Here is a 26,147-nt window from a genome sequence, read left to right on the forward strand (position 1 = left end):
GGTGGACACTCTCAGGTATGGACAGACAGGTGGACACTCAGGTATGGACAGACAGGTGGACACTCTCAGGTATGGACAGACAGATGGACACTCTCAGGTATGGACAGACAGGTGGACACTCTCAGGTATGGACAGATGGACAGACACTCTGACTAACTGAGGGACTGGTTCATGTTTAATGGTGGATATGAGTGAAGGTGTATGAAGCTGATTGTGTCTTTGTCTCTTCCTCCAGGATGGACCATGGTGGACTGCAGAGACTGAAACCTGGTCTGAGGAAGTGTGAGTGTGTTTTCAGTTTGATTCATGAGAACTTTGAGAACAGTCCTTCAGCAGCAAGGTGGCACTAACTATGTAGTTTATAAAGGAGAAGTGTTCCCTGGTGTGTCCCAGTATGGTATCTCTGACCCACAGAGACAGGAATAAAACATTATAATCACACATGACAAAATGTCCATTTCACTCACATCACCTAAAGTTACCAACAGTCAGGGGCGCAACTACCTACTTTCTGAGGGGTATGCAGATACATTTCAGGTGGAAATTTTATATGCAATTGAAATACATAAATCTCATGAATGATTTCTGTGAGTGTACCTGATGTCATCACCGACCTCATGTCTGTCTCCTTCACCCATTGCCTGTGTTCTTCTCCACTAAGTCATATTGTCAAACAAGCATTATTTAATAGCTTTGAATAAATTACACATCTTGCTAATGCAATTTTTCAATATAAATAATATTTAGAAAATGAATCACTTGGTATCAAGTGGCTGTTCCTACACTTCCACCTAATATTAGACCAACCTGTCATCTTCTCCTGTGTGTCCTGATTCTTTCTTTCCATCCTCACACCTGAATAACATGAACTTTGTGTTAAGGAGGTTTCAAAAATACAGCAGTCAAATCACATATAAAAAACATGAAATATTAATTTTAAATGATATCCTTATTGGATATCAGTTACTGATTGGACGCTGCATCTGATCAGACTTATCAGATACATCACAACAGCACTGTAGTGTTATATCCGAGTGGAGACATTAAACTCAAGTGTATCACTCCCAAGTTCTATAATTTATTTGTTTTATGATTCACCATGTAGTTAAAAACAATGATAACTGTCTGAACAACAAAATAACCACAAACAAGTTCTTGTTCATGATCTGTTATATTGTAAATACTGATCAGTTGCAAGACAACAGTAACCTGTCGTTTTACTAGTAGCTTTAGCTAACCTGAATATTTACAAGCCTCCTCTTGATACACTGACATAACTTACCTACTGTCTTTCAACCACTTTGAAAAGCTTTTTTTCATCCCTACGAAATCTTTCTCTTTCTCCCTCTTCCGTTTTCTGTTTTGTGCCCCCGAGAGCTTTATTTTCTGTCTCTCCATGTTATTAGGTCCCTGTCATCAAATGAAAACACTCCTGCTCCAGCGCATGCTCGAGGGGGTGTGCACCGGAGCGCCTGTAGTGTGTTATTTAATTCCTGCCTCTAATTCACAACTTACATTTCTGTACCTGTGTTCCTGTGTAGTATATAGAAATATATTATCATTAATATTATTATCACTATCATTACGTCTATATCACCATTATTATCTAGTCCTAGTATCATTATTATTATTATTACCACCATCATCATCATCATCATCATCATCATCATCATCATCACTTTCATAAATATTATCACCATTAACTCAAAGTAATATAAATAATAGTACACAAAGGACCAAGTCCATTGTCATCCACTCATTTTTGGACACAACCAAATCACATATAATACACATACATATAAATATACATATATAATAATAGCATCTTAATTCCTATACCTACTGAAGATCATTTCTTTGTACCTCTTTATAAAAATCTTAATGTTTGGACATTCCCTCAGTTCCACATTTAGACTGCTGCATAGCCTCACACCACAAACACAAATACAAAAGTTCCTCCTCATCGTTCGCACGCTAACAGTTTAGAAATAAGTCTGACCTCTTAGATTGTAGCCCTCCTCTCTTACACTGAACATGTTTTGGATATTTGCAGGCAGTTGGTTGTTTTTTGCTTCGTACATTGTTTGAGCTATTTGAAATTCCACCAGATCAGCAAACTTCAGTAAATGAGACAGTAAGAATAATGGATTTGAATGATCCCTGTACTCTGCATGATGGATGTTGCAAATTGCTCTTTTCTGAAGAATAAACAATGACTGTACATTAGATTTGTAATTATTGGCCCAAACTTCAGCGCAGTAACTTAAGTATGGTGAGACCAGTGAACAGTACAAAATGTGAAGCGCTTTATAATCCAGGACCTGTTTGGCTTCACTTAATACTGCAATGCTCCTTTTGGGATGTATATGTTTAATGTTTGCCTTCCAACAAAGCTTTTCATCAATTATGACCCCAACAAATCTATTTTCAGTAACCTGTTCAATATTCACACCATCTATCTGTATTTTTACTTGTTTGTTTCTTCTGCAGTGAAACAACATTACTTTAGTTTTATTCAAATTTAGTGACAATTTATTTTTTATCAAACCAGGTTTTTAGTTTGATCATTTCCATGGTTACCATATCTTGTAGTTAATCATCACCCGAACAACAACTATGAGTGTGATCCGCAGAAAGAACAAGCTTCAATACCTTTGATATGTGACATATGTCATAAAACATGTTGGTCCCAATACTGACCCCTGTGGGACCGCAGGTCCAAACATTTAGAGCAACTGTCACCTAACCTCACAAACTGCTGTCTGTTACTTTAATAACTTTGAATCCAAACCAAGACTTCTCCCCTAATCCCATAACGTTCCTATGTATTTAATAAGAGGATAACTCATTTTCTGAGATCCATTTTTAATAATACTGTTCAGAAAGCTCCATATTTCCTTCATATTGCCTGTTTGTTTCTAATAGTGTCCTATAGTACTCCTTCTTTCTTGCCCTCAACATGTTAGTTCACTTATTTTTATACTTCTTATATTTATTTTCTGACTTTTGAGTTTTATATGTTATGAACTCTCATTTATTAAACCCTTAGTTAGCCATGGACATTCAGCATGTTTTATTTGTTTAGTATATTGTTTTATTGGACAGTTTATATTATATAATGACCTGAACTGTTGAATTTACATTCAGACAAACATCAGACGCAGCTGGAATCAAGTTTCACTTTGAAAAACATTCTCATCTAAAGGTCCACTTACTCTGTATGTCCAAAGCTTTCAGTCACATCTCATGGTCTTCCTCAGTGATGGAGGGTCTCAGTTGTCATGGAGATGGTTTAAGTTTGAATGGTTTCAGTAAAGTAGTTAATAAATCAACAGATGATAAACTGCAGCTGTATTGTGTCTCGTTCTCTCCATCAGATGCCTGTGAACTGGAACTGGATCCAAACACAATGAACACAAACCTCAAACTGTCTGATAACAACAGGAAGGTGACACATGTGGAGGAGGATCAGTCATATCCTGATCATCCAGACAGATTTGATGTCTACTATCCTCAGCTGCTGAGTAGAAATGTTCTGACTGGTCGATGTTACTGGGAGGTTGAGTGGAGAGGAAGAGTTTATATATCAGTGAGTTACAGAAAAATCAGAAGGAAAGGAGGCAGAGATGACTGTTGGTTTGGAGAGAATGATCAGTCCTGGAGACTTAGATGCTCTGATGGTGGTTACTCTGTCTGTCACAATACGAGAGAAACACCCATCTCCTCCTCCTCCTCCTCCTCCTCCTCCTCCTCCTCCTCCTCCTCTGTCTCTAACAGAGTAGCAGTGTATGTGGACTGTCCTGCTGGCACTCTGTCCTTCTACAGAGTCTCCTCTGACTCACTGATCCACCTCCACACCTTCAACACCACATTCACTGATCCTCTGTATGCTGGGTTTATAGTCTGGTCTGGTTCCTCAGTGTCTCTGTAGGAGGAGCAGTGAGGAGTAAAGAGGAGCAGAGAGGAGCAGAGAGGAGCAGAGAGGAGTAAAGAGGAGCAGAGAGGAGCAGAGAGGAGTAAAGAGGAGCAGAGAGGAGTAAAGAGGAGCAGAGAGGAGTAAAGAGGAGTAAAGAGGAGCAGTGAGGAGCAGAGAGGAGCAGTGAGGAGCGGAGCAGTGAGGAGCAGAGAGGAGCAAAGAGGAGCAGTGAGGAGCAGTGAGGAGTAAAGAGGAGCAGCGAGGAGTAGAGAGGAGCAAAGAGGAGTAAAGAGGAGCAGTGAGGAGTAAAGAGGAGCAGCGAGGAGTAGAGAGGAGTAAAGAGGAGCAGAGAGGAGCAGTGAGGAGCAGTGAGGAGTAGAGAGGAGTAGAGAGGAGTAAAGAGGAGCAGCGAGGAGTAGAGAGGAGCAAAGAGGAGTAAAGAGGAGCAGTGAGGAGTAAAGAGGAGCAGCGAGGAGTAGAGAGGAGTAAAGAGGAGCAGAGAGGAGCAGTGAGGAGCAGTGAGGAGTAGAGAGGAGTAGAGAGGAGTAAAGAGGAGCAGCGAGGAGTAGAGAGGAGCAAAGAGGAGTAAAGAGGAGCAGTGAGGAGTAAAGAGGAGCAGCGAGGAGTAGAGAGGAGTAAAGAGGAGCAGTGAGGAGCAGTGAGGAGCAGAGAGGAGCAGTGAGGAGCAGTGAGGAGTAAAGAGGAGCAGTGAGGAGTAAAGAGGAGCAGTGAGGAGCAGAGAGGAGTAAAGAGGAGCAGTGAGGAGCAGAGAGGAGTAAAGAGGAGCAGAGAGGAGCAGTGAGGAGTAAAGAGGAGCAGAGAGGAGCAAAGAGGAGCAGAGAGGAGCAAAGAGGAGTAAAGAGGAGCAGAGAGGAGTAAAGAGGAGCAGAGAGGAGCAGAGAGGAGTAAAGAGGAGCAAAGAGGAGTAAAGAGGAGCAGAGAGGAGCAAAGAGGAGTAAAGAGGAGCAGAGAGGAGCAGAGAGGAGTAAAGAGGAGCAAAGAGGAGTAAAGAGGAGCAGTGAGGAGTAAAGAGGAGTAAAGAACAGCAGAAAGGAGTAAAGAGGAGCAGAGAGGAGTAAAGAGGAGAAGAGAGGAGCAGTGAGGAGTAAAGAGGAGCAGAGAGGAGTAAAGAGGAGCAGAGAGGAGCAGAGAGGAGTAAAGAGGAGCAGAGAGGAGTAAAGAGGAGTAAAGAGGAGCAGAGAGGAGCAGAGAGGAGTAAAGAGGAGTAAAGAGGAGCAGAGAGGAGCAGAGAGGAGCAGTGAGGAGTAAAGAGGAGCAGAGAGGAGCAGAGAGGAGCAAAGACGAGCAGAGAGGAGCAGAGAGGAGTAAAGAGGAGCAGAGAGGAGCAGTGAGGAGCAGTGAGGAGCAGTGAGGAGCAGAGAGGAGTAAAGAGGAGCAGAGAGGAGCAGAGAGGAGTAAAGAGGAGTAAAGAGGAGCAGAGAGGAGTAAAGAGGAGTAAAGAGGAGCAGAGAGGAGCAGAGAGGAGTAAAGAGGAGCAGAGAGGGGTAAAGAGGAGTAAAGAGGAGCAGAGAGGAGTAAAGAGGAGCAGAGAGGAGTAAAGAGGAGTAAAGAGGAGCAGAGAGGAGTAGAGAGGAGCAGAGAGGAGCAGTGAGGAATAAAGAGGAGTAGAGAGGAGCAGAGAGGAGCAGAGAGGAGCAGTGAGAAGCAGAGAGGAGTAGAGAGGAGCAGAGAGGAGCAGTGAGGAGCAGAGAGGAGCAGAGAGGAGTAAAGAGGAGCAGAGAGGAGTAAAGAGGAGCAGAGAGGAGTAAAGAGGAGCAGAGAGGAGTAAAGAGGAGCAGAGAGGAGTAAAGAGGAGCAGAGAGGAGCAGAGAGGAGCAGTGAGGAGCAGAGAGGAGCAGCAGCATCACACTGACCCTTAATGAGACACAGATGGTTAAACAGAGCTGCAGTACCTCTTCACACCAGCAGGGTGGGTTTGGATATAATGATCAGTCCTGGAGTCTGAGCTGCTCTGATGATGATGGTTACTCTGCACTGTGAAGCAGATCTGTGTCTCAGACTCAAACACTCAGTTATTTTTCCTTCTACATGATTCATTGATTAGTCTCAGTTGACTCTGCTGTTGTTACTGTCAGGATCCAATGAGCAGCATGCAGCTCTATTCATGTTTAATCTAATAACATCTGTCCAGCTGTGGAAGCCCACAGTGTTTTTGTGCTTGTATTTTATCTGATGATGAATAAAAACTATTCATGGTGTTATTGTTGAAAGCTTCCTCACTTTACTGACACAATGGATAATATAACAAGCTTTATAATACAACACATTGTTAAAGATGAAACCAGACAGCAGTGTGTAGTCGGCTCACATCTCAGATGTCTATGAGTTGTTAACAGCTCCACCAAATACTGATGTTTCCCTCTAAACTTCTCACATGCTTTCATTTCTATAAATGTTCAAATGATCCAATATTTCAGCAAAAAGTCCAAAAACTGAAACTATTAGTGTATCAGAACTTAGTTTGTTCTTCTTTCCCATTAATCATCTCACCTCCCCTCACATTTATCTGCTGACCCTCTGGAGGGGCCCCAGCCCTAGGTTGGGAACCCCTGGCCATTAAGACCAGGGACCAGTGTGAAACAGGAAGTCCATGTGGACAGCAGGACTCTGGAGGAGCTGCAGACTGATGATAACGTTTCCACGGCGACCAGCTTCATCAGCTGCTCTGTGATTGGTCCAGACCTCCTGATGGCAGCTTGACCTCTGACCTCTGACTGCTGCTGATGTCATCGTGTGTGTGTGTGTGTGTGTGTGTGTGTGTGTCTGTGTGTGTGTGTGTGTATGTATGTTACTGTGTGTGTGTGTGTGTATGTTATTGTGTGTGTGTGTGTGTGTGTGTGTATGTTACTGTGTGTGTGTGTGTGTGTGTGTGTGTGTATGTTACTGTGTGTGTGTGTGTGTATGTTACTGTGTGTGTGTGTGTGTGTGTGTGTGTATGTTACTGTGTGTGTGTGTGTGTGTGTGTGTGTGTGTGTGTGTGTGTGTATGTGTGTGTGTGTGTGTGTATGTGTGTATGTGTGTGTGTGTGTGTGTATGTGTGTGTGTGTGTGTGTGTGTGTGTGAAAGAGGAAAATGAAATAAAAACCACAGAATAGTAAAGTGTTTCCATCATATTAATCCAAAGTTTACATCAAACTGTAGCGACAAATACACAAAAGACAATTCTCTACATATATACACTATATATGTATATCTTTGTCTCCTCCCCTGTGTGTCTTTGTCTCCTCCCCTGTATATCTTTGTCTCCTCCCCTGTATGTCTTTGTCTCCTCCCCTGTATGTCTTTGTCTCCTCCCCTGTGTGTCTTTGTCTCCTCCCCTGTATATCTTTGTCTCCTCCCCTGTATGTCTTTGTCTCCTCCCCTGTATGTCTTTGTCTCCTCCCCTGTATGTCTTTGTCTCCTCCCCTGTGTGTCTTTGTCTCCTCCCCTGTATGTCTTTGTCTCCTCCCCTGTATGTCTTTGTCTCCCAGTGGCATATTCGGGGCCCAATGGTGGAGGTTTGGCAGCTGATGCTCATCACATCATCAGCTGCAGCATAAAGGTTCATCCTTCCTCTCTTTGCCAGATAGTTCTGCTGCTCATATGATAAAAGCCTCAATAAACTTTAATGAGCTTTAACACACACACACACACACGCACGCACGCACGCACGCACGCACGCACGCGCACGCACGCACGCACGCGCACACACACACACACACACAGTGAAGCTTTCAGCTTTAATTAAATCTCATTAAAGTTTATTGAGGCTTTTTAAAATGCTGGCGTGTGATTGGTCGGCAGGTTGATTGGCGGTTGAGGCTGAGCGGTGTATGACATCATCACAGCTTCCTGTCGCTGATTGAAGACACCTGCAGACGGGGGGGGGGGGGGGGGGGGGGGCAAATGTAAAAATACATGTGTGTGAAGCATAAAACCAAATGAGCATCATTTAACTTTAAACTAAGGGTTAGGGTTTCCTACTAAGGCTGCCGGGTCGGTGCTAAGGGTTAGGGTTTCATATTAAGGCTGCCGGGTCGGTGCTAAGGGTTAGGGTTTCCTACTAAGGCTGCCGGGTCGGTGCTAAGGGTTAAGGTTTCCTACTAAGGCTGCCGGGTCGGTGCTAAGGGTTAGGGTTTCATATTAAGGCTGCCGGGTCGGTGCTAAGGGTTAGGGTTTCATACTAAGGCTGCCGGGTCGGTGCTAAGGGTTAGGGTTTCATACTAAGGCTGCCGGGTCGGTGCTAAGGGTTAGGGTTTCATACTAAGGCTGCCGGGTCGGTGCTAAGGGTTAGGGTTTCATACTAAGGCTGCCGGGTCGGTGCTAAGGTTTAGGGTTTCCCACTAAAGCTGCCGGGTCGGTGCGAAGGGTTAAAACCCAATACTTGTGTGTGTACTGAATGTAAATTATTTGCCGTTGTTATATTTTCCCCACGCTGAACAGCGGCGCGCAAAGGATCCTGGGAGGCAGCGAAGGATCGTAGCGGTGATCCTCCAAGAAGAGGGAAAAGAAGGTTTGAAGGAGTCTTCGAACTGGGATCAGCCTTCGTGCTGCGCTGTGACATAATCGTCCTTTAAAGGATGCAGCGCCTGAGTTCGGACCGGGTGGGGAGTTCTGGTCCTCTGCAATGAGGCCAACCAGGAAGTAACTTAAAACTGCATTCTATCAAAAGGCCACCAGGGGGCGACCGTTTTGGTGTCAAAAGGACTTCCGTCTCTATACAAGTCAATGGAGAATTCACCAACTTCTCACTTGATTTCTAACCTCAGTAAACGTTTTCAAAATGTGTTTATGGTCTCAATCGCTAGTTTAAAGCCTTCTTCAATGCAGTATGATGTTCATTTGGGACATTTTGGCCTCCCTGATTTTATATGTGACGATAAAGCAGGGTATGCATTAGGGCGTGGCTACGTCGTGGAAACGTAGGCCAACTCCTCCCTTTGTCTCCTGAGCACATGTAAGTATGGTGAGTAACAAAGAAAGAAAATACTAAACTTATGACCTCAAACTAAACCAATAAACTCACTAAACTTAATACCAGTGTGTGTTTTATTTTAACCAAAAGTCTGCTGAGATGTAACTTATAACCAAATATACTGCAAACACAAACAAACCCGGGATAGTAAGTATCTGCAAAGTTTGATTACTGACTAACTTATGGTCCAAACAAACAACAAGTATAGTTAAATTAATAAGTTATGGTACGAATGGTGTGCTCTCACCCACTTTGTCACAAACATCTTGCCACTTGTTGTGTTGTTGGAATATAAAAGACACAAATAATAAAACTATGATCAGACTTTATGATTCAGCTGATAAAGATTTATACTGTCTGTTAATGTTTGACTTCAGTTGTTCCAAAGTTCAGAGCTGCTGTTCTGTGATCACATTTCCTTAAAGAAGACTTCAGATTAAAGATGAACACAGAGAGATGAGACCTTAAAAACCTCCTGCTGTGAGTAACATGTTTCTTCTTCTTCTGCTTGTTTAAATGTTGACGGCACTATCGCTGGCTGGTTGAAGCTGCTGATATATTTCACCTTCACTCATCAGCTTCATTCAGATGATTTTCAGCCTTTAAAGGAAACGTAGCCGACAGTTTTCATCATGTTTGTGTCAGCAGGTGTTAAAATGATCTGATAACAGTAGTGTAGCGGCCCTTGGTTCCCCAAGAAAGGAGGCGGAGAGTTCCTTACGGGTGCATGAGTTTATTTCTTTGGTGTAGCACCGTGAAGAAGAAAAAGTTTAACACATTTGCACTTCACATACAACTTCCCCAACACAGATTCAAAAAGCACCCAATTTATTACTATAAAAAAAGCAAACAAACAAAACTACATTTTATTACCCCATTACAAAATTACTAAAACCTTATTTAAGGAATAAAAATATATTGTGAACGGCATCACCCCAAAACAAAAAATAAAACAAAACATCAAAAATAAAGTACTGGCCCAAACTTAAGATACACACCTTGTTCCACAAACCAAGGGGCTAATAGGAGGATGGAAGGTGCCGTCTATACTGTGTGTCACTGTCTCCTGATAACAGAACAAAACCAAACTATAAGGGAACCTGCACCAACACAAAAATTACAAATAATTAAACAAAGAAAACTCACTCAACGAGCCACGGAAATGCTTCAAACAAAGCCAGCAGCACAAACACTGAGCCAGCCAGGGGAGAACAAAGGGAGGATGGTGGTGACGCGCACAGGTGAGCGCACACACCCACAGGAAGAGCTTACAGGTAACAGTGGCCTCCTCCCTTTTATACCCCAGAAAACTGACCACTAGATGGCAGTAATACACTGACCTTACAGGCACTTGAGTGAGAAAATAAAAAGGGGAATCAGCAGACAAGACACATGAAGGCTGAGATGGCAGCTCAAAACAATTACTATCATTTACATAATGTGTGTGTGTATTATGTGTGTGTGTGTCTGTGTGTGTGTATAATGTGTGTGTGTGTGTGTGTGTGTGTGTATTATGTGTGTGTATGTGTGCGTGTGTATAATGTGTGTGCGTGTGTGTATAATGTGAAAGATGAAGAGACACTCCCCCTGCTGGAGCCCTGCAGTAACTACACCACCGCTCCCCCTGCTGGAGCCCTGCAGTAACTACACCACCTCTCCCCCTGCTGGAGCCCTTCAGTAACTACACCACCGCTTCCCCTGCTGGAGCCCTGCAGTAACTACACCACCGCTCCCCCTGCTGGAGCCCTGCAGTAACTACACCACCGCTCCCCCTGCTGGAGCCCTGCAGTAACTACACCACTGCTCCCCCTGCTGGAGCCCTGCAGTAACTACACCACCACTGCTCCCCCTGCTGGAGCCCTGCAGTAACTACACCACCGCTCCCCCTGCTGGAGCCCTGCAGTAACTACACCACCGCTCCTCCTGCTGGAGCCCTGCAGTAACTACACCACCTTTCCCCCTGCTGGAGCCCTGCAGTAACTACACCACCGCTCCCCCTGCTGGAGCCCTGCAGTAACTACACCACCGCTCCCCCTGCTGGAGCCCTGCAGTAACTACACCACCCCTCCCCCTGCTGGAGCCCTGCAGTAACTACACCACCGCTCTGCTGGAGCCCTGCAGTAACTACACCACCGCCCCCCCTGCTGGAGCCCTGCAGTAACTACACCACCTCTCCCCCTGCTGGAGCCCTGCAGTAACTACACCACCGCTCCCCCTGCTGGAGCCCTGCAGTAACTACACCACCGCTCCCCCTGCTGGAGCCCTGCAGTAACTACACCACCGCTCCCCCTGCTGGAGCCCTGCAGTAACTACACCACCGCTCCCCCTGCTGGAGCCCTGCAGTAACTACAACAACACTCCCCCTGCTGGAGCCCTGCAGTAACTACACCACCGCTCCCCCTGCTGGAGCCCTGCAGTAACTACACCACCACTACAGCTGCTGTTAGATTAACATTAGAAACACAAAGAACTCTTCTCACAGTGCTGCAGCTGACTAAACTACATTTAAAACACAAGATAAAACTATAACCTTACAATGCTAACAATGTACATTATTACATCTGTCACTTTTTATTTTATTTAGGTTATTATTGGTTGATCTCATTCTTTGGCAGTGTTAAAAGAAAAGAAAAATAAAGTAAGTCTCAGTATCTCCTTGAGCATTAATTGTGAGTAAAAACTAAATGAGCACAAATATACAGAATAAACGATAAAGTGTCAAAATGCAGCTTAAATAAAAGCTAATGTGTCTTTGAGTTATTTCACATAAACAGTTTGTTCTTCTAATAGTGTGTTATGGTGTTACAGTAAATCAGAGGCAAGCAGACCATCATTTCATATTTATTTACACTAAAACACGCAGATCCTGCAAACCCAGGAAGAGGAAGACAAAAGAGGAAGAGCTGAGACAAACACTGGTGATTTGTCTTTGGTACTTATGTTTGATTTCAATAAGTTACGTGTATTTTTAAAATGATAGTATGTATAGTTGTGTGATTTATTGGTATAAATATGTTTCGCTGTTACTTGTTGTATTGATCTTGTTTAACTTGAGTTTCCGTCTTCAGAAGCAGAGGAGCGTCACGTCTCTCTCTCTCTTTCACCTGTCTGCAAACACGGAAGAGAAGCAGCGCGAGGAAGAGGTAGGCAGTGTATTAATAACAATATGATGAATATGATGTAAAGTGAGAAATGTATTTAACCCTGTAGAAAGCAGAGACATCTCTCCGTATATGCACACTGTAATGAAGCTTTCCAGAGAACTGATTGCAGATATAATGATCAGTCATCACGACATTAAGCAGGCCGCTGGTTTGGCTGCTAGTTATTAGTGATGGCGGATCGATACCTAAATATACATGTTTCCATCCTAATAGTTCATCTTTAAATAATCATTTCATCAGATTATTAAATCTAATATAATGTTCAGAGACCGGCTGTAGTTAGACACACAGGAACAAAGTCAGCTGCTGGTTGCAGAAATGTGCGACGGACAGTGATGGAAAGTTCACTTCCTACATGAACTAGTTCAAAGTTCAGTTCACACATTTTAAAATGAACTAGTTCAGTTCATAGTTCATAATTCAACATGTTGAACTAGTTCATAGTTCTTTTGTTTCCAATCTGTTGCTGCGAGCTATTATTTTCTAAATGATTGCCACAGCTCATATAGAACCACAGACAGCAATTATTTGATCAGTTTTAACACTGAAACTATGCGTCTGATTTGTAAATAGTTGTCAGTAATCATACGAAGATGCTGTATTAATGGTCTGAGGTAGAGCTGCTCTGCTGCCTTCATGTGTTTTTGCCTCCATGCTTCGCATTGTGATGGCGCATGCGGCGGTGCGACTCTGTGCTGGCTGCTGTTGCCAGATTGGGTTTTATTCCCGCTACATGTTAAGGCTGTTTACGGTGTGTTTTAGCCGGGTTTTCTCTCTTGAACCAAGTTAAACTGTGAGAGAGAGCCGTTCACTAACGCCAGAATGAACGCGTTCACAATAACGTTCATCAGGCAGAAATACAGAACGATCAGTTCACGTTGAACGCGTTCAGGCTCAACACTGACGAGTATTATTGGTTCTTTTTGTTTGGTTTGATTTAAAATGTAAAAGCATCCATATCGGTATCAGGACACTAAACTCACTGATTCTAGCCTCATTTTATATTTATTGTTATAGGACCATCTCCAAGTGGAATATAGTTTGTCACAGTTTGGTTAGAGTACGGGCCTTTGTTTCTGATCCTTTTTCTTTACTTTCACTTTCTTTGTCTTTTCTTGTCATTATTTAAAGCTTGGTGCAGTTCTTGAGCTCTATCTAAATCATCAGGAGTTATGAGCTCCATATAAATTCAGAGATGTCCTTTTTGTGTGTTTCTAGTATAACACTGGTTGCTGTATTTCAGTGGATACTTGCTTATGATGTGTGACCAAAATAGATCATTTTAAATGTGTATTATGAATCAATTGTGGTATCTATGAGCTACAACATGAGGTCATTAACCTAGCATAACAGTGCACCATGTTAGCTGTGGGGACTAATAAAGTCACAATGGTAGCTCTGGGGTAAGGTAATGAGCCGCTGGGTTGGGGATAGATGGAACAAGAGGAAGATGGAGGGAGGAGTTTAACAAAGATGGATAGAAGAGAGGATAGATAGAGGAAGAAAGGATGATGAGAGGATGAGAGTTTCTGTTACTAGTCCATAACTGACCACAGCTGTTAATGTTCCCAAGACAACAGCTGTTTAGCAGTAATATGCAATAATACATTTTGTGTATAATAAATAAAAATACACATGAATGTGAAGAAGTGACTGTTATTTAGGAGGGAGAAGGTGTAACGTGGACCTTCTCCATGTGTGTTTCTGTGTAATGAGAATAAAGCTCCAGTCTCTTCAGGTCTGCGACTTCATCAAGTTCATCCTGCATAAAAACTAAATATCAGACAATGATCTTGTTTATTGTTCAGTGTTTCAGTCTTAAAGTGGAAGTTAAACTCATTTAGATTTAGATCTGGAAACATGATATATATGTTATAAACATGTCAAACTGTGGGATTGTGGGATTTGATCATCTTTAGGTTTCTTGGTTTAAGTTTTCTAGGAGCCGGTTTCACTGACACGCTCAGATTAAAGTCTGCAGGATATTTCAACTTTATTCTCCACATTTCATTTTAATGTTTAAATGTTTTTTCCTCACGTGGCCCTAATACTCCGTCTGAAACGTTGTGTGGAGTTATTTGTCTTTAGACTATAAAACACGGAGCTGTTGAACAGGACGTGCGCTCCTTTACTCTTCTTCACTTCTCCTTTTTCGTCCATTGCAGCACACAACATACACTTCCGCTCCACCCCTCCAAAATAAAACCTCCCACATATACACTGTAAATACTAAACCGGAAGAAACATAAAATGACTCTAAGCTGTCTGCCCAGAAACACTCAGTATAAAACAATAAGTTACAATAGCACCGAATCAAAATGTGATATATGTGACAAAACTGAGATACTGTGGCAAATACCACAAATCTAGTAAAGCATTTAAACAACTCCCACCCAAAGTCATGATGAGGTACAAGAGACATGAGGTGAGGAGAGAGAGCAGACAGATAACACACCTTCATTAACAGAGGCGTTTCAGAAAGGCAGGAATCATCCAGGTAACCGCTGATATGTGTTGTTTTACATATTAAACACACACACACACACACACACACACACACACACACACACACACACGACGACAAATCAGCACAAAACATGAAATAAGCCTTTTCAAATCTCAGGTTATGAGAGAAATAGTGACCTATCTGAAGCATTAAATGCCTTTTATTCACGCTTTGATATTTATGATTTTTCAGATGAAACTGATGAATTATGGAGAGGACCAGCTGGCTCTGAGTCAAGCCCCCTTTCATTTACTCAGGATGATGTCAAGGCTGTGTTAAAGAAAAACAAGTGCAATAAGAACTCAGGTAAATACTGAAACATTGTTCTGAGCAACTTAGTGGTGTATTCACCAGTATGTTTAATAGTTCTAATAGGTTCCAGCAGTATGGAAAGAATCCACTATTGTTCCGGTACCAAAAAACAATATCATGACTTTAGGCCAGTAGCTCTGACCTCACTAGTTATGAAGTCCTTTGGTTAAGGTTGCACTGCTAGCAAGAGTCCTATGCAGTTTGCCTATAGGGCAGGTAGGGGGGTTGAGGATGCAGGTAGGGGGGTTGAGGATGCAGGTAGGGGATGCAGGTAGGGGGGTTGAGGATGCAGGTAGGGGAGATGAGGATGCAGGTAGGGGAGATGAGGATGCAGGTAGGGGGGTTGAGGATGCAGGTAGGGGATGCAGGTAGGGGGGTTGAGGATGCAGGTAGGGGATGCAGGTAGGGGAGTTGAGGATGCAGGTAGGGGAGATGAGGATGCAGGTAGGGGGGTTGAGAATGCAGGTAGGGGATGCAGGTAGGGGGGTTGAGGATGCAGGTAGGGGAGATGAGGATGCAGGTAGGGGAGTTGAGGATGCAGGTAGGGGAGATGAGGATGCAGGTAGGGGAGATGAGGATGCAGGTAGGGGGGTTGAGGATGCAGGTAGGGGAGTTGAGGATGCAGGTAGGGGGGTTGAGGATGCAGGTAGGGGAGATGAGGATGCAGGTAGGGGATGCAGGTAGGGGGGTTGAGGATGCAGGTAGGGGGGTTGAGGATGCAGGTACGGGGGGTTGAGGATGCAGGTAGGGGGGTTGAGGATGCAGGTAGGGGAGTTGAGGATGCAGGTAGGGGGGTTGAGGGTGCAGGTAGGGGGGGGATTGAGGATGCAGGTAGGGGGGTTGAGGATGCAGGTAGGGGAGTTGAGGATGCAGGTAGGGGGGTTGAGGATGCAGGTAGGGGATGCAGGTAGGGGGGTTGAAGATGCAGGTAGGGGAGATGAGGATGCAGGTAGGGGAGTTGAGGATGCAGGTAGGGGAGATGAGGATGCAGGTAGGGGGGTTGAGGATGCAGGTAGGGGATGCAGGTAGGGGGGTTGAGGATGCAGGTAGGGGAGATGAGGATGCAGGTAGGGGAGTTGAGGATGCAGGTAGGGGAGATGAGGATGCAGGTAGGGGGGTTGAGGATGCAGGTAGGGGGGTTGAGGATGCAGGTAGGGGGGTTGAGGATGCAGGTAGGGGAGTTGAGGATGCAGGTAGGGGGGTTGAGGATGCAGGTAGGGGAGTTGAGGATGCAGGTAGGGGGGTTGAGGATGCAGGTAGGGGGGTTGAGGATGCAGGTAGGGGGGTTGAGGATGCAGGTAGGGGAGTTGAGGATGCAGGTAGGGGGGTTGAGGATGCAGGTAGGGGGGTTGAGGATGCAGGTAGGGGAGTTGAGGATGCAGGTAGGGGAGATGAGGATGCAGGTAGGGGGGTTGAGGATGCAGGTAGGGGGGTTGAGGATGCAGGTAGGGGAGTTGAGGATGCAGGTAGGGGAGATGAGGATGCAGGTAGGGGGGTTGAGGATGCAGGTAGGGGAGTTGAGGATGCAGGTAGGGGGGTTGAGGATGCAGGTAGGGGGGTTGAGGATGCAGGTAGGGGAGTTGAGGATGCAGGTAGGGGATGCAGGTAGGGGGGTTGAGGATGCAGGTAGGGGGGTTGAGGATGCAGGTAGGGGAGATGAGGATGCAGGTAGGGGGGGGTTGAGGATGCAGGTAGGGGATGCAGGTAGGGGGGTTGAGGATGCAGGTAGGGGGGTTGAGGATGCAGGTAGGGGAGATGAGGATGCAGGTAGGGGGGTTGAGGATGCAGGTAGGGGGGTTGAGGATGCAGGTAGGGGAGATGAGGATGCAGGTAGGGGAGTTGAGGATGCAGGTAGGGGGGTTGAGGATGCAGGTAGGGGGGTTGAGGATGCAGGTAGGGGGGGTTGAGGATGCAGGTAGGGGGGTTGAGGATGCAGGTAGGGGAGTTGAGGATGCAGGTAGGGGGGTTGAGGGTGCAGGTAGGGGGGGGTTGAGGATGCAGGTAGGGGGGTTGAGGATGCAGGTAGGGGAGTTGAGGATGCAGGTAGGGGGGGGTTGAGGATGCAGGTAGGGGGGTTGAGGATGCAGGTAGGGGAGTTGAGGATGCAGGTAGGGGGGTTGAGGATGCAGGTAGGGGATGCAGGTAGGGGGGTTGAGGATGCAGGTAGGGGAGTTGAGGATGCAGGTAGGGGGGTTGAGGATGCAGGTAGGGGATGCAGGTAGGGGGGGTTGAGGATGCAGGTAGGGGGGTTGAGGATGCAGGTAGGGGAGATGAGGATGCAGGTAGGGGGGTTGAGGATGAAGGTAGGGGGGTTGAGGATGCAGGTAGGGGAGATGAGGATGCAGGTAGGGGGGTTGAGGATGAAGGTAGGGGGGTTGAGGATGCAGGTAGGGGAGATGAGGATGCAGGTAGGGGAGTTGAGGATGCAGGTAGGGGGGTTGAGGATGCAGGTAGGGGAGTTGAGGATGCAGGTAGGGGATGCAGGTAGGGGGGTTGAGGATGCAGGTAGGGGGATTGAGGATGCAGGTAGGGGATGCAGGTAGGGGGGTTGAGGATGCAGGTAGGGGAGTTGAGGATGCAGGTAGGGCAGTTGAGGATGCAGGTAGGGGGGTTGAGGATGCAGGTAGGGGGGTTGAGGATGCAGGTAGGGGAGTTGAGGATGCAGGTAGGGGGGTTGAGGATGCAGGTAGGGGGGGGTTGAGGATGCAGGTAGGGGAGGTGAGGATGCAGGTAGGGGGGGTTGAGGATGCAGGTAGGGGATGCAGGTAGGGGGGTTGAGGATGCAGGTAGGGGAGTTGAGGATGCAGGTAGGGGGGTTGAGGATGCAGGTAGGGGATGCAGGTAGGGGGGTTGAGGATGCAGGTAGGGGAGTTGAGGATGCAGGTAGGGGGGTTGAGGATGCAGGTAGGGGAGATGAGGATGCAGGTAGGGGATGCAGGTAGGGGGGTTGAGGATGCAGGTAGGGGGGTTGAGGATGCAGGTAGGGGGGGTTGAGGATGCAGGTAGGGGGGTTGAGGATGCAGGTAGGAGAGTTGAGGATGCAGGTAGGGGGGTTGAGGGTGCAGGTAGGGGGGGGATTGAGGATGCAGGTAGGGGGGTTGAGGATGCAGGTAGGGGAGTTGAGGATGCAGGTAGGGGGGTTGAGGATGCAGGTAGGGGATGCAGGTAGGGGGGTTGAGGATGCAGGTAGGGGAGTTGAGGATGCAGGTAGGGGGGTTGAGGATGCAGGTAGGGGAGTTGAGGATGCAGGTAGGGGGGGTTGAGGATGCAGGTAGGGGGGTTGAGGATGCAGGTAGGGGAGATGAGGATGCAGGTAGGGGGGTTGAGGATGCAGGTAGGGGGGTTGAGGATGCAGGTAGGGGAGATGAGGATGCAGGTAGGGGAGTTGAGGATGCAGGTAGGGGGGTTGAGGATGCAGGTAGGGGAGTTGAGGATGCAGGTAGGGGATGCAGGTAGGGGGGTTGAGGATGCAGGTAGGGGGGTTGAGGATGCAGGTAGGGGAGATGAGGATGCAGGTAGGGGGGGGTTGAGGATGCAGGTAGGGGAGTTGAGGATGCAGGTAGGGGGGTTGAGGATGCAGGTAGGGGAGTTGAGGATGCAGGTAGGGGGGTTGAGGATGCAGGTAGGGGATGCAGGTAGGGGAGTTGAGGATGCAGGTAGGGGGGTTGAGGATGCAGGTAGGGGAGATGAGGATGCAGGTAGGGGATGCAGGTAGGGGGGTTGAGGATGCAGGTAGGGGGGTTGAGGATGCAGTTAGGGGGGGTTGAGGATGCAGGTAGGGGAGTTGAGGATGCAGGTAGGGGGGTTGAGGGTGCAGGTAGGGGGGGGTTGAGGATGCAGGTAGGGGGGTTGAGGATGCAGGTAGGGGAGATGAGGATGCAGGTAGGGGAGTTGAGGATGCAGGTAGGGGGGTTGAGGATGCAGGTAGGGGGGTTGAGGATGCAGGTAGGGGAGATGAGGATGCAGGTAGGGGGGTTGAGGATGCAGGTAGGGGGGTTGAGGATGCAGGTAGGGGAGATGAGGATGCAGGTAGGGGAGTTGAGGATGCAGGTAGGGGGGTTGAGGATGCAGGTAGGGGGGTTGAGGATGCAGGTAGGGGAGATGAGGATGCAGGTAGGGGAGTTGAGGATGCAGGTAGGGGGGTTGAGGATGCAGGTAGGGGGGTTGAGGATGCAGGTAGGGGAGTTGAGGATGCAGGTAGGGGGGTTGAGGATGCAGGTAGGGGATGCAGGTAGGGGGGTTGAGGATGCAGGTAGGGGGGTTGAGGATGCAGGTAGGGGGGGTTGAGGATGCAGGTAGGGGAGTTGAGGATGCAGGTAGGGGGGGTTGAGGATGCAGGTAGGGGAGTTGAGGATGCAGGTAGGGGGGTTGAGGATGCAGTTAGGGGAGTTGAGGATGCAGGTAGGGGATGCAGGTAGGGGGGTTGAGGATGCAGGTAGGGGGGTTGACGATGCAGGTAGGGGAGATGAGGATGCAGGTGGGGGGGTTGAGGATGCAGGTAGGGGAGATGAGGATGCAGGTAGGGGGGGTTGAGGATGCAGGTAGGGGAGTTGAGGATGCAGGTAGGGGGGTTGAGGATGCAGTTAGGGGAGTTGAGGATGCAGGTAGGGGATGCAGGTAGGGGGGTTGAGGATGCAGGTAGGGGGGTTGACGATGCAGGTAGGGGAGATGAGGATGCAGGTGGGGGGGTTGAGGATGCAGGTAGGGGAGTTGAGGATGCAGGTAGGGGGGTTGAGGATGCAGTTAGGGGAGTTGAGGATGCAGGTAGGGGATGCAGGTAGGGGAGTTGAGGATGCAGGTAGGGGGGTTGAGGATGCAGGTAGGGGAGATGAGGATGCAGGTAGGGGGGTTGAGGATGCAGGTAGGGGGGTTGAGGATGCAGGTAGGGGAGATGAGGATGCAGGTAGGGGAGTTGAGGATGCAGGTAGGGGATGCAGGTAGGGGAGTTGAGGATGCAGGTAGGGGGGTTGAGGATGCAGGTAGGGGAGATGAGGATGCAGGTAGGGGGGTTGAGGATGCAGGTAGGGGAGTTGGGGATGCAGGTAGGGGGGTTGAGGATGCAGGTAGGGGGGTGGAGGATGCAGGTAGGGGAGTTGAGGATGCTCAATCTTCTACTGAGCCACCTGGATGTTAACTCTCAGGCTGTCTGTAGGAAGGAACAACAACGTTTGTACTTCTTGAGAAGCTGAATTCTTTTAATGTGGACAAGAAACTGATGTCTCTGTTTTATCTTCTACTGAATCTGTGCTGACTTTTTCTTTCATCGCCTGGTTTGGTAGCATTTCAGTCAGTGGGCCACGTTGTGAAGGTAGCTGGTAAGGGTTGGGGTTAATAAAAGCTAGGTCTGTACTAGACTGTGTAAGCCACCTCTCTCCCCTCTAGAACAGGACCAGAACCTCCTTTGTCCCCAGAGCGATAACCCTCACAGTTTTACATTCTTTTCTTAGTGTTTCAATTCAGCCAGACTTGATTGTTGCTTGTGATTGGTCTGTCATGTGATTATGTCTTTTAGATGTTTTTGATAGTTGTTTATTTTTAAACCCGTCTGCAAGCCAAGTTTCCCTTCAGGGAAAATAAGATCTTCTGGGTCATTTTCAAATGGTTCAGCACCCTGCCCAACAACTGAACCTGGCTGTTAAAGGGTTTGGGTACGATGACATTCATTGTACTAAACTTTAGATAAATAGACTAAAGTGATTGACTGTTGTTTGTGTAAAACTGTTTCTTAAAGTCAGTATTTATGTGTTTGATTCATTTAATTGGTCATATCAAAGGTCACCTCATTCAGTCATCTTGAACCTGACAAACATTATGACAGTTATTATAATAACTAATCCACAGTTACAACAGAAAGAGTTTGTTTCACAGGTGGGACGGTTAGTGATGAACAGGTAATAAAAGCCATATAATAATATTGTAGGTTCCTAATCAATGAAGCCATGAGCTTGACGCTCTCCTCCCTCGTAACATCCACTTCAAAGGCTAAAGAAAAACTCCACACGATTCTTTCGTTCCTTTTCATTGTTTACTCCAAAAATAAAGCAAGATACAATCCAGCATGATGAAAATCAAAAAAGCCAGAGCAAAGTATCTAGAAAATACTGAGTAAATGCAGAGGTAAAGGCAGAGGTAAAGGCAGAGGTCAAAAAACTGTGTGGCTCCACTCCATGACGACTGACCTGACTGACTGCTGCACATGAAAAACGCACACACGTATCAATCCGCATTAAAGGTTACATGTGCGATTTTTTAACCTCTAAACATCCACACATTTTAAGTGAAATGAATTAAATAGTAACTTATTAATATTAACTGTTCACCTGTAAATGATGTAAATAACCCATTTTTATCATAATTAACAACAACCTCTTCTTAAATGTAAACTTAAATTATTATCCAAATACTAATCAACCAAAAAATAGCATTTAGGCTCCTATATTACCGGCCCCTAATTGTTATCAATGTCCTTGAAACAATTACTCCAAAAGTGTCAACTTAAATTAAAGGAGCCTGAATAACATTTATTATAACACATTTATAACATCACTTTTTGAAAGACGCTTGCTGTTCTTAGTCCCATTGAAGATGAGATCTTCATAACAGTCCATCAGTTATCCTCTGATTCCTGAAGAAGACAAAGCTTTGTTATAGGGCGACAAAGCTCGTTGGTCTTGGTCTTCACTTTAACCTGACGAACAAGCCCGTTGCCATCAGGAAAAGTCTCCACAATCCTTCCAAGTGGCCAGGAATTTCTGGGTGACGTATCGTCCACGATCAACACTACATCGCCGACACAGAAGTTTCTTCCAGGTGAAGACCATCGCTGACGTTCTTGGAGCTGTGTCAGATATTCTTTGCACCAGCGCTTCCAGAAGACATCCGCGAGGTACTGAATCTGTCTCCATCTGCGATTAACGTATTGGTCATCCTTATCAAATACTCCTGGTGGTAACTCGGGTTTGACTTTGAGCAACAACAGGTGGTTGGGTGTGAGGGCCTCTAAATCGTAGAGGTCTGTTGATGCCTTTGTGATGGGCCTGCTGTTTATGACCGCCTCAGCTTCACAAAGTAAGGTATGGAGACCCTCCTCGTCCAACAATTGCTCCTTAACTGTGATGTTCAAGATTTTTCTGACTGAACGGATTAACCGCTCCCAGCTGCCTCCGTGGTGAGAACCTGCCGGCGGGTTGAAGTTCCACTGAACACCTCTCTGCTGCAAGTGTTTCTCAATCCTGCTGGTGTTCCATTCCTTGATCGATTTCCTCAACTCACTGTCGGCTGACCGAAAGTTGGTTCCATTATCTGAATACATCTCTCTGACTTGTCCTCTTCTGGCAAGGAATCTTCTGATTGCGTTAAGACAGGCATCGGTGTCGAGTGATGATGCAACTTCCAGATGCACGGCTCGTATAGCAAGACATGTGAAGATAACGCCGTATCTCTTTACTTGGACTCTTCCTCTTTTCACTAGGAACGGACCGAAGTAGTCGACGCCGACTCTTGTAAAAGGAGGATCGTCTGGCAGGACCCTGCATGTAGGTAGATCTGCCATGAGCTGCTTGCCTGCGGCTCCATGTAGTCTTTTACAGACAACGCACTTGGACAGGAACCTTCTGATGGCTCCATTGGCTCCAGGGATCCAGAATCGCTGCCGTAGCTGAGCCAACATGTGATTCCTTCCAGCGTGAGCTGTAATGTCATGAATGTGTCTTAACACAAGCCTTGTGATATGTGAATCCTTAGGCAAGATGGCTGGCTGCTTGGAGTTATCAGGCATCGCCGCGCGGCTCAACCTTCCGCCGACTCTCATAACTCCATCTTGGAGTACTGGATTCAACTTAAAGAGTGAGCTACTTTTCTTTACTCTTTGATGCTCCTTTAACGCAGCCAAATCTTCTTTGAAACTTCGCTTCTGACAATACTTCACAATTTCTGTTTCTGCTTCAGTCAAGTCGTCACAAGTCAGATACTTTCCTTTAACGGCTTTCTTGAATTCCGTCATCCTGCTTTCTCCGTCTACTGCTTGTAGTTCCTTTCTCTTTTCCTTTAGCTCTTTCAGTAAATCCTTAAGTTTCAGAAACCATCCCACAACACGCTTCAACGCTGTCCAGGAAGAGTAGTGGTTCATCCACTGATCCATGGAATCCTCGAGCTCTTGTGCCTGAATGACATGCACTTGAGTCACTCTTTTGACCTCTGGGTCGTTGATATCCAGCATGCCAGGATCTGGATTTTTAGGCCACTGGTCTTGTGAGCTGAGCAAGAAACTTGGTCCTGAAAGCCAGCTCTCATTTTTCAAAAACGCTTCCACAGTCTGTCCTCTTGAGACGAGATCAGCGGGATTCAGAGTGGTGTTGATGTATCTCCACTGAGATGTCTGAGAGTGATCCAGGATTGCTGAAACCCTGTTTGCAACGAACGTCTTGAATCTGGTGCTCTCACTGTTCAAGTACTTTAGCACAGCCGTGCTATCGGTCCAAAAGATCGATTTATGAAGCTCCAACTCAAGCTCTTTCCTCAGAAGCTTGTCCATTTTTATTGCGACTGTGGCCGCAGTCAATTCCATCCTGGGAATAGTTGGGGACTTCAAGGGCGCGACCCTTGTCTTTACCAGGATCAAGATGGATTGAGTTTCACCAGCTGAAAAGCGCAGCAGTAAGTAGGTTGTGGTTCCGTAGGCATCTTCACTCGCGTCAGCAAAGTGATGAAGCTGCGCGAAGACTGGCGCACCAAACTGCTTCGACTTGACACATCTGTCAACTCCAAATTTCTCAAGCTGTGGCAAACTTGAGATCCACTTATTCCAACTTTTGACCACAGTGTCTGGCAGGTCTTCATCCCAGTTATACTTCTGCCGACATAAATCCTGCAGGATTCTTTTCGCGGGCAATATTACTGGAGCGAGAAAGCCCAGCGGATCAAAAATCGAACTGACCAAGGAAAGCAGGCCTCTCCTAGTGTGTGGTCGATCTTTGAGGTTGATCTTGAACCTGAACTGATCTGATTCGGCACACCACTGGATGCCCAATGCTCTCTCCATTGGCAGATTGTCCTCATCTAAGTCCAGATCTTGAAACCCTTGAGCTCTTTCCTCTTCCGGGATTGAGTTAAGCAGCTTCCTGTTGTTGCTTGACCACTTTGTCAGTCGGAATCCTCCTTTTGCCAACATGCTTCTCAACTCAGCGCACAGAGTGATGGCTGTATCTTCATCAGAAGCCGACTTAAGACAGTCGTCTACATAAAAAATTTTCCTAACTGTTTTAGCCGTCTCTTGTCCAAACTCCTCTGCAAAATCTGTTGCACATTTCTGAAGTGCAAAGTTGGCGACACTTGGCGAAGATGTTGCGCCGAAGATATGGACCAGCATCTTATGTTCAACGAGATCCAGCTCATAGTTGCCGTCGGGCCACCATAGAAATCTGAGGAGATCTGTGTCTTCGTTACTCACTCTGACTTGGTGGAACATGGCCTCCACGTCAGCCATGACCGCCACAGCCTCCTGGCGGAACCTCATGAGGACCCCGACCAGCGAGCTTGTAAGGTCCGGACCCTGTAGGAGCTGCTGGTTTAATGACATTCCTCGGAAGCTGGCGCCACAGTCAAACACGACGCGCAACTTCTGCTTGGTTGGATGTCTGACTCCATGGTGAGGCAGATACCACGTTCGCCCCTCAGCAGGTTCACGCTCATCACCATCAAGCTTCACTGCGTAACCTTTCTTGAGCAGGTCGTCCATGAAAGCCACGTATTCTCCATAGAACTTGCCGTCTTTTGAGAACCTCTTCCGTAAGTTCAATGCACGTTGCTCCGCAACTGCTCTGTTGTTCGGCATGCGCAAACATTTCTTCCTCACTGGAAGACAAACGTCGTAATGACCGTCTTTAAGTACAGCAGACTGTGACACCATGTTGATAAACTGATGGTCATCTTTAGACATTTCGATGTCTTCGTCTTGTCCAGCATCAGGAAAGTCCTGCTTGAATTGTAGCTGCCAGAGCTCTTCAAGCTTGGCTACTGAGATTCTGTTTGCAGTAATTCCTGTCAGTGTGTTTGCCTCCACCATGTCACTTCCACCTCTGAGTGGTCCGTTCACTGTCCAGCCTAATATAGTCCTGACGGCGTATGGTCCATTGTCCACGCTGTTGACCACTTGAAGCGGCTCCATCGCCTTGGGAACATTTGCTCCTATGAGCAATCCAACTTCTGCTTGGATAGTGGGGATTTTCACCTCCTTTAGGTGGGGCCAACTGTCAATATCCTCTTGACGGGGAATATTGTCCTTAGTCACGGGAATGTCCTTTTGTGAATACACCTCAGAAAGTTCAACAAACTGGTTGCTGTCCAAACTGCTGATCTCCAAACCAGCCACAATGCGCGTGTTCACGATCGATTCATTCCCCATAGTTCGCAATGAGATGCTTACATTGCGTCCATTCATGTTCAGTTGGTTTATCAGGGACTCTGTAGCGAAAGTAGCCGAGCTACCGGGATCCAAAAACGCATACGTTGTCACTGCTTTGGTTCCTTTTTGTGCCTTGACACACACTGGAATGATCGAAAGAACACAATCGTCTTTACCGGCCCCTGTGACTCCAAAAGCCGTTTGTACAAGGGCACTAGAAACAGATTGCTGTTCACAATAGTCCTTTCCTGCTTCTTCTCTTGAGTCTTTGATGATAATGTGCAATGGTGTGGGATGCAGTCTGGAGCATTCTTCACATTGAAGTTTCTGTTTGCAGCTGCTGCTCATATGACCATGCTTTAAACATGCAAAACACAAACCTTTGCTCCTCAAGAAACCAATCTTGTCTTTATGTTGCTTGCTCTTGAATTTCTTGCAAACTGTGAGACTGTGTTGCTCTCCAGTACAATAAACACAAGGTTTGCTGAAACTGTCGACTGAGACAGGTTGTGTTTTTGCTACTGTCTGTTTTTCATTTTCCATCCTGGGAGGCACAACGACTGTTGTGAACACTTTTCTTGACTTGAATGTCTCTGAGTATTGTGGTTTCGGTTTCTGTTTTACAGGATCTTTCGTGTTTATTGTGTTTTCCTTTATGTTTCCATAGAGTGGATGCAGAAGATACTTAACTTGATGATTCACAAAGTCAACAAAATCCTTGAACTTAACTCTTTTCTTTGTTCTTTCTTGCAGGTCGCAAGCGGATTTTCTCCAAGACTCCTTGAGCTTATATGGAAGTTTGTTTGCCAGTGCCTTTATATTAGCTGTGTTGTCCAAGTCTTCCATGTAGCTAATATCGGTCATTGTGTTAG

At 46.5% G+C, this 26,147-nt stretch overlaps 4 protein-coding genes across 4 annotated transcripts in view; all 4 read left to right on the forward strand.

The window, feature by feature from the left end:
• The window catches only part of LOC133981113 (protein NLRC3-like), a 31,202-nt gene extending 30,795 nt beyond the window's left edge, over window positions 1-407 (forward strand). Inside the window, exon 9 of the mRNA XM_062419998.1 lies at window positions 394-407. Within this exon, the coding sequence (XP_062275982.1) occupies window positions 394-407 (14 nt within the window). The remainder of the gene's footprint in view (window positions 1-393) is intronic.
• The window catches only part of LOC133980054 (stonustoxin subunit beta-like), a 67,365-nt gene extending 63,166 nt beyond the window's left edge, over window positions 1-4,199 (forward strand). The window contains exon 2 of the mRNA XM_062418621.1: window positions 4,105-4,199. The gene's annotated coding sequence lies outside the window, so the exon portion shown is untranslated. The remainder of the gene's footprint in view (window positions 1-4,104) is intronic.
• Window positions 1,667-4,021, forward strand: LOC133980051 (stonustoxin subunit beta-like). The gene has a single exon (XM_062418615.1). It carries the CDS (start codon window positions 3,221-3,223, stop codon window positions 3,929-3,931), a length of 711 nt encoding a protein of 236 aa, XP_062274599.1. The 5' UTR covers window positions 1,667-3,220; the 3' UTR covers window positions 3,932-4,021.
• A 1,607-nt stretch (window positions 4,200-5,806) lies between the features above and the next one.
• LOC133981114 (NLR family CARD domain-containing protein 3-like) overlaps window positions 5,807-26,147 on the forward strand; it is a 54,046-nt gene continuing 33,705 nt past the window's right edge. Inside the window, exons 1-2 of the mRNA XM_062419999.1 lie at window positions 5,807-5,850; window positions 6,069-6,083. Of these exons, the coding sequence (XP_062275983.1) occupies window positions 5,807-5,850; window positions 6,069-6,083 (59 nt within the window). The remainder of the gene's footprint in view (window positions 5,851-6,068; window positions 6,084-26,147) is intronic.

This window comes from Scomber scombrus, chromosome 5 (genome assembly GCF_963691925.1).
Source record: "Scomber scombrus chromosome 5, fScoSco1.1, whole genome shotgun sequence".
In the NCBI taxonomy this organism is placed as follows: domain Eukaryota; kingdom Metazoa; phylum Chordata; class Actinopteri; order Scombriformes; family Scombridae; genus Scomber; species Scomber scombrus.